At 51.5% G+C, this 7,356-nt stretch overlaps 1 protein-coding gene across 1 annotated transcript; it reads left to right on the forward strand.

Annotated features, from left to right (window-relative positions):
• The first annotated feature begins 1,919 nt into the window (after positions 1-1,919).
• LOC100906091 (serine/threonine-protein kinase STY8-like) lies at positions 1,920-2,498 on the forward strand. Its single transcript, XM_003748471.1, has one exon. The coding sequence runs from the start codon at positions 1,920-1,922 to the stop codon at positions 2,496-2,498; it is 579 nt and encodes a 192-aa protein (XP_003748519.1).
• Positions 2,499-7,356: the final 4,858 nt, after the last annotated feature.

The following is a 7,356-nucleotide window of genomic DNA, read 5'->3' on the forward strand; positions in this document are numbered from 1 at the left end:
TCCCCGACGCGCCAACGTGAGGATTGGCAGCCTCGTCGGACTGCAAAGAGTTCCATTCGGGAGAACTTAAGATAGCGAAAATCGGAAGCATAACTTTCTCCTCCGAGCGGTCTATGGAGCTAGGACGACATCGACCGTTGCTTCTGCATTTCGAGAAGTAGTCGTCGCTAGGAAAGCCATCAAGAGATCATCTCATGATACGATAATCCAATTCGCTGCGATGAATGGAGCTCTTCCAGGGATTCAACCCCCGGGGAGAGCATACTTATAAATAGACCACAATTCGATTCCTGTCAAGGCGGACAGGAGGCCCGTCTGGGAACAAGCTCGCTTGGCTTCCTCCGAGCTGAGAGGAAAATCTGAAGGAGCGAAGACGCAAGCGAGACTTCGGGGGGGCGGACGGAGAAACGCTTTCGGAAGCAGGACAGAACCAATCAGTAGACAAGGAAGCTGGAACTCAATGCGTACTCGGCAGAAAGTGGCGCTCTCTGGCGAATGTCCTATGAATGCGCCCCTCTACCCTCTACATACAATGTTTGTAGCAGCTGCTGCTGCGAAGGCGCCTTCGGGTGCCTACGTCAGGAGACTTGTGGAGACTCGCAGAAACTTGTAACGAGAGACGAAAACGGCAGAGGAGCGAAAGCGCTTGCCGGGGCAACCATGCCACGTGTTCCGAAGCGGGAACGGCATCGTCCTCGGGGCGATCTCCACCGTCTGGCACGTCGACGCCGCGGAAATCGATTAACCAATCCGTAGTAAGCATCGATCAACAGTGAGCATAGTTCGAGCGCAAGCAGCTCCTCGGATAACCGGGATACGATCAGAGTAGAATAATCAAACCTCCGGTGCGCAAGAATGAGACGCTCACTTCGGTTGTTCACAAGTCATTCGGTGGACCAGCTACCCTAAAGGCACCAGATGATAGTGATCAAGGCTTGATAATCGCGAATCGATGCACTCGGGGTGGCTCTCGACGGTGCTTGACTCTCACCGAGCCTGCACACAGCGCAGATCAGCTTCCTAGCAATGCCATAGCTACGTATCATAGATCGGCTCGTAACCATGCTGAGTCCGCGAGAAATTCGGCGGGCAAGGATAATTTGATTGCATTCGGATGCTTCCAGTGGAGCATACTCGCTAGATTGATTGTTGGAGGCATCCTTCGCGTCACCGACGTAAACGGGCAGCCGCTATCTGTACGGGGCTGACGAGGACTCATAAAATCGGATCGGGGGCCCACAGCAAGCCATTGGGGGTCCTTCGATTCTCCGCGTTGACATTCCAAAACATGGAATAATGATATATCCCGACAGATTGCACGCTCAGCGGATCGCGGAGTCTCGAAGAGTCATGCCTCGAGTGATCGCTGCTGGTATGGTGCGAGAACCCATGCGGGGAGCCCATCTAGCCGCATGAGATCAGGAACAGGCATTCCAGACCGATTCCCTGAGGGGGGACATTTCAGGCAGTGACGAGTCCCATCACCAGAAGAAAGAGAAGACCTCTCGAATTCAATCCGGCGTGGGGTGAATTATAGGAAAAATGGTCCGAGATTCGAGTCCGAAGAGCCATCAACGTGGGCTCCCACCGCGTTTCAGCCCGGTACAGTTTGCTTCTCGCCTCATCTCTGGCTTCTATCTCACGTTGAGTCATTGGACGTTCCAGCGTGCCACCTCCGCACGTCCGAATTTCGCCTTGCAACGAACGAGGCCAAGCATCACCATATGATCCTCGCAGTCGCCGTTGGAGGGGAGATAATTAATCCCCATCTCCACGAAAAACGCAAGACGTCAATCCTCCATCGCGAGGACCGCACAATCTATTTTGGCGGAAGTTTCTGTGGTGCAAGAGTTCCATGAAGCCGCGAGCGGGGGTCGTGCGTCGAGAACCTTGAAATCCAATTTCACCTCAGCGAAAAGATGTCCCTCCGAGTGTTCGAGAAGGAGCGACCCTTGAGCCAAAAACCCCACGCGACGATATACAGAGGAGACTTTCGAACAGAGATTGTTGCAGTGAAGCGTTTCAAATCTGGAATCATAGCAGAATTTGAGCGCGAGGTTCGTAAGCTACAAAAACTCGAGCATCGAAACATTGTCGAGTTCTTAGCGGTATTCCGCAACCGCGACGGAACGATCGACCTAGTGATGCGAATGGGTGAGCTTGAGAACCTAGGCGACGCTATCCGAAACCAGAGCCATACGTTTGAATGGAAATACTCGATGCTGTATCAGATTTCCTCGGGCCTGGCATACCTGCACGACAACGATATCATTCATGGGAACCTCACGCCAAACAACATCATTTTCCGAGATCTGGCGCATGGCCGAGCGATGATCGGAAACTACTGCAAGGCCGCCAGGCTACAAAGTCCACCAAAGGCGATAGAAGATATGATTTTCGAGGCTCCGGAGGGAGAAACGTCGAAACCGAGCGATGTGTATTCACTCACCTTAGTTGTTTGTTGCATCCTAGTCCATACTTGCCCCGAACCCCTCTAGAACTCAAGTACGTGCTCGAAGCCGCATTGAGCAGGAGGGAAGTGAGCAAAATCCGATTGATCTATGCTCTCCTCGCAACAGGGACGTCTACCCGACCTGGAATAAGACCTAAAGCTCAGACTTTCGAAGCCTGTCTCGATTTCGGCATACGAGAGCAGGTATACAGGATTCCTCGGCGCGACGGCTTTGCCGATGACTGTTTCAATTTGCTGGTTTTCTTTTTCACTGGCTGGCTGATCTTTACGCTGACAAGAAAATTCAGGACCCTGAGTGCCATCAACTTCATCAGCCAGCCGAACCCGGAGTCGAACTGAGGATCGATTTCCGGGCTGCGACGCGTGTTGAAGACAGCGCCGGAACCGATGGCCAGGATTTTTGATCTCGAATCGTATTCAGGAGGATGGCTCGAAGTGACAGGTAATAATCCATCTCGTTTCATGTATGTTCCTCAATCTTGTGCTCTTCTAGAAAATCCCTGCTTTAATTTCGTTATCGACGGCATACTCATTCGTGAACATGATAATGATAAGAATACGAAGGCCGAAACAAGATGACCTGGGTACACGACACCCGCATTGTGCTAGGTAGGTATAGACACAAGTCAAGTGCCTAATTGAGGTCTGAAAGAAGTTGGAAAGCGAGCCAATCCGCCCTAATGCTTAAAATAAAGACCTTCCCAACACATTTCTCTCTTCCTTCCCAATCGTTTTGACTGCCGACCAGCCCTTTGTCGATGGAGCTCGCGATGCGTTCCGAACTCCGCGTGAATGTACAGGATTCCGAGGGGCACGCTCAGCGTTTCTTTTCGGGGCAGGGGGAACTTGGTCCTTGAAGCAGGGAGACTGATGGGGCCCATGCTCCGACACTAAGGTATGACCTACTCCAAAGTCTTTCTCGGAAACTGAGACGTTGGGGATTGGCTCTCGAAAGAGCTGGGATGTCACGAATGGAGACGTCATGTGCCGCCAACGTGATCAAAGAGCGTCCTCTGAGTTTTGGGGAAATGCCGATCCGTATCCAGGTAGCACATGTCCGTGACTAATCCTCCCCTCACAGTCCTGATCGGTGTGGCCCGCCTCAGTTTCCATTCCGCGCAGGCAACATCAGGAAAACTCAGCGCGGCGACCAGTGTCTTCCCTTAGTGGGAGAATTCTCCATCCCGCGATTCATACTCGTCTTCTACGTCACATTCTACCCATCTCATTCTACGCTATCATGGACATCAGGTAGAACTTGCTCAGCGGGACATAATTTCTTATAGCTTGATTCGATAGCCGCATTGTAGATCGCTCTCTATCGACGCAAAGCTGCCGGCACTCGATTTGGGACGAGATTACCTGAGTACCTCATCAGTGACGCTGCAGATTGATTGACCTCGAATCTAAGACCTCTCCCGGAGTTTTGTTTCATAGAAAAACATTGAGCGCTCGCGGGATAGTTCCGTTCATTCTCCCCTCCTCGTTGACAGCTTCGCGGTCTTCCCATGATTCGTCTCCGTCGAGCTCCCCATCGTTCGTCGACCACCAATCAATGAGGCGGCCCTCCAACTTTCCCGCCCGCGATACCGGACGACGGCCCAGGGTGCCCCCGCATCCCTGAGAAGTTTTTTCCGGAAATCATCACGACTCATCCCCCTGTTGATATCAGCGGAAGCGACTTCGAGATCTGCTCGGTCGCTAACTTCGGCGCCAGATTTCCGACCTCGCGGCGTGAGCAAACGAACAATCATTTGAATCAACTGACTTCCATTTCCTGCACATAGTGGGGACAACACCGAAGTTTCCCTCGAGCCCAGCCGTGAGCCAGTCAATTGCGGCTCGCTGAGTGGATTGGTCACTGATGGAGCAATCAAAATTTTCGAGCGCTCCGGCCTCAATGTCAATGCCAGCAAAACTTCAGGTGTTCTCTTCTGGTCATCCCGATCCACGCGCGGCTCCCACTCCTGTCTCCCAGAGGCGAACGCTTTGTGCTCTCTGAATCGGCCAAATGCCTTGGAGTCACATTCGATGCCCGCTTAAACTGGAAGGTACACATCAAGGACCTCAGACCCAAGTGCTATGCCATCATCGTTGCCTTGCGGCGCCTCCGGATCTGTGGCGTCCCAAAGAGAGGAGAGACCCCTTACGGTGTATCGCTCTTTGTTCCTCCCTGTCATCAGTCACGGTATTTCGATATGAGGACATGGGTATAAAGGTACCGCACAGATAATTCAGAATGACACTCTGAGGGCGATGTTCGGCGATGTCCGAGTCAATCTCTGAACTGTACGCTCTCCACGGACCCGTCACCATCAAGCAGCTCACCTACCTGACGATCGCCAACGGTACAATCTCAGAGGTACCATCTCAGAAGCCAGAAAGGTATAACTATCTACTTTTATTCTAGTTGATGTTTCCAAGAGAACTTAAGCGGTCGTGCTCGCAGTTCCTTCAATAAACCAATACAAGAGAGTTGAAGAGTTCCGCTATACTGCGTTTCTCAGCGACCCTTCCCATTTTCCGGGCCCTCCGCAGCTCCCTTCCTTTTATTCTTTTCTCTCTGTATAGGAGGGATATTTTCCTCGGTAGTTCTGGACGACCCTGATCTTTTTTGCATGTTTCTTAATATTGCTCCCCAAGAGTTCCGTACATAGCCGACCGATCGCCCAGCATCTCCTTTCTCAGGGTCTCCTTGGTTTCTATGCTCGCTCCGGTTCTGTCTACCATGGCTCTAGGTTTCCCTTCGGCTTTCGATATGTTTAGGACATTCCTCATCTCGATCATGAACTCAGCTGTTATCAGACTGTGGTCTGAGATCTGGGTTCTCAATCTCTCCTCATCAATCTCCATACCTCTGAGTTTCCTGTAGGCTAGTTCGTTGCACAATACATAGTCGATGACCGCGTTCTCCCGTGTGAAATTCCCTCCACATTTTTCGGAGGCGTTAACTATGACGAGCCCATTCTGGCTCGCGAAACTCTTCTACAGCCAACCTCTGGAATTTTCCACTTCTGCGAATTGGTTTATGTGGGCATTCATGTCACACCAAATCACTACGTGCGTCTCCCCACTGCATGCTTGGTGCAGGTATTCTGTCATGGCCTCAAAGAGCTGACCATTTTGTCGTCCTCTCTCGTGGGCTACGTACACTGACTCGGAAATCCATTCCGATCCTCGAATTTCTGTCCTCAAGGCAATTACTCGACCTAGATCACCCGGGATGAGAAAACCCAAACCGGCTTTCACGTGTTTCCCTGTTTCCTCCTCGCGGTTGCTCCCGAACCACTCGCACTGGGGAATTTGTGGAGGACATTCTTCATTCATCAGCCACGTTTCATTGGCCAATATGGCTCCTGGTTTCACCGATCCGTCCTTAATGTCGGAATCGGTGAATACTTCCTCGATTAAGCATTTCCATTTGCTCTGTGTCCTGCCCCCGAAGATTAAGAACACCAATTCTGATTTCAAAGCTTCAAACAGCGACATCATTCATTCTTGGGGATTCCTTCTCCCGTCGGCTCCTGGCTCGTTGCCTCGAATCCTCCGACGTTGCTGATTGAGGGTCTATCCCGGATCTGGACAACCGTACGCGGCGGATCTCGCGCGGTGCCTCGCTCGACAACGCTTGACAACGCCTTCACAATTGAATTATTCATTAGGCGGATATCGATCGAATGAAGAATTTCCTTGAGCTGTGCTTCGATGTAGAATCCAAAGGAAGAAGAGACCGTTCACGGATCAGCGAGTGTTTCCCACATGTTGCCGAGTCTCTGGATACCATAGCTCAACGCATGTCCGACAGATATTCGCGTGAGTGAGGCACACGAGCTGAGGTGGACGTCCATGCCGTTTTCAGATAGTCGATGATTCGAATCCGACAATCTGTAGAATGCCGTCCTTCCTTTTCGGAACTCCTGGACGGTAAGGGAGATTTAGACTTCACTCCGTGTCGTGGTCGGAGGATCAACCGGAGCTTCGAAGAGCTCCCTAGGCGAAGAAAGAGGTTCCTCCATTTTTCCAGAACGAGAACCACCACACTGATGAGGATCAAGATCAGGGTGACAAACAAGAAGGCCTTGAGCGACATAAGTGTTAACGAGGTGGTGCCGTCGCTGCCGGACATCCTCAGCTTCGCATACAGTTTCCTGAGATATTGTTGGTTCTCTTTTAAGAAAAGTCTCACCCGCCTGATCTGCGCATCGTCTCTGGACCAGTATTCGATTTCGCGCTGGTCGTGTTTCTGATTGAAACCACCCTGCATATCAAAGAAAGAGAAAGCGAACAGCGAGTTTTCTAGCGCTCTCCGCAGAATCCAGGGAACATAGAAATCGGCGCACAGCTGAGTGGATCTCTCCTCGAGGGAAAGTCCCTCCTCTAGGAGCAAACCCCTCGACTTGATTGAATTTGCCTGTATCCTCATCAGGTCAGACCTTCCACAGATACCTCTCCCGAGGTATAGCAGAGCGAGGAGCGTTTCATTCCCAAAGGCGATCGAGTGGTGCGCTTCCTGCAGTTCTTTCTTTCGGCGTCGACACTTACGCAAAGGTGGCTGAGGACCGATGGTCCCGGACTCCGATGCAACAAAGCTGTAGGCCAGGTCTTTACCTCGATCCTTTCTCGATCTGAGCAAGCTCTTAACGTCGACGTTCGCGCAGTAGTCATAGGAGCAGCGAGATTCCGGGATGCGTGACCCTTGAGATGAAGAAACAACTTCACCTTGGAGTACATTCAAGAAAATGACGCTGTAATATGCGGCGAACGCGAAGGCAATTCTCGACGGGAAATTGAGCTCTCCGAGATGAGAGTGAAATCGCATCACGCAGAAGGTGAAGGCGTTTATGAAAACGTCGAATTTGTCAAGTATTCGATCGAAGAGCTTG

Source organism: Galendromus occidentalis, unplaced genomic scaffold, assembly GCF_000255335.2.
Source record: "Galendromus occidentalis unplaced genomic scaffold, Mocc_1.1 scf7180000077532, whole genome shotgun sequence".
Classification (NCBI taxonomy): Eukaryota; Metazoa; Arthropoda; class Arachnida; order Mesostigmata; family Phytoseiidae; genus Galendromus; species Galendromus occidentalis.

Excerpts from the sequence above, each read along its gene's own strand:
- LOC100906091 (XM_003748471.1), top strand. The coding sequence starts at position 1,920 with ATGTCCCTCCGAGTGTTCGAGAAGGAGCGACCCTTGAGCCAAAAACCC.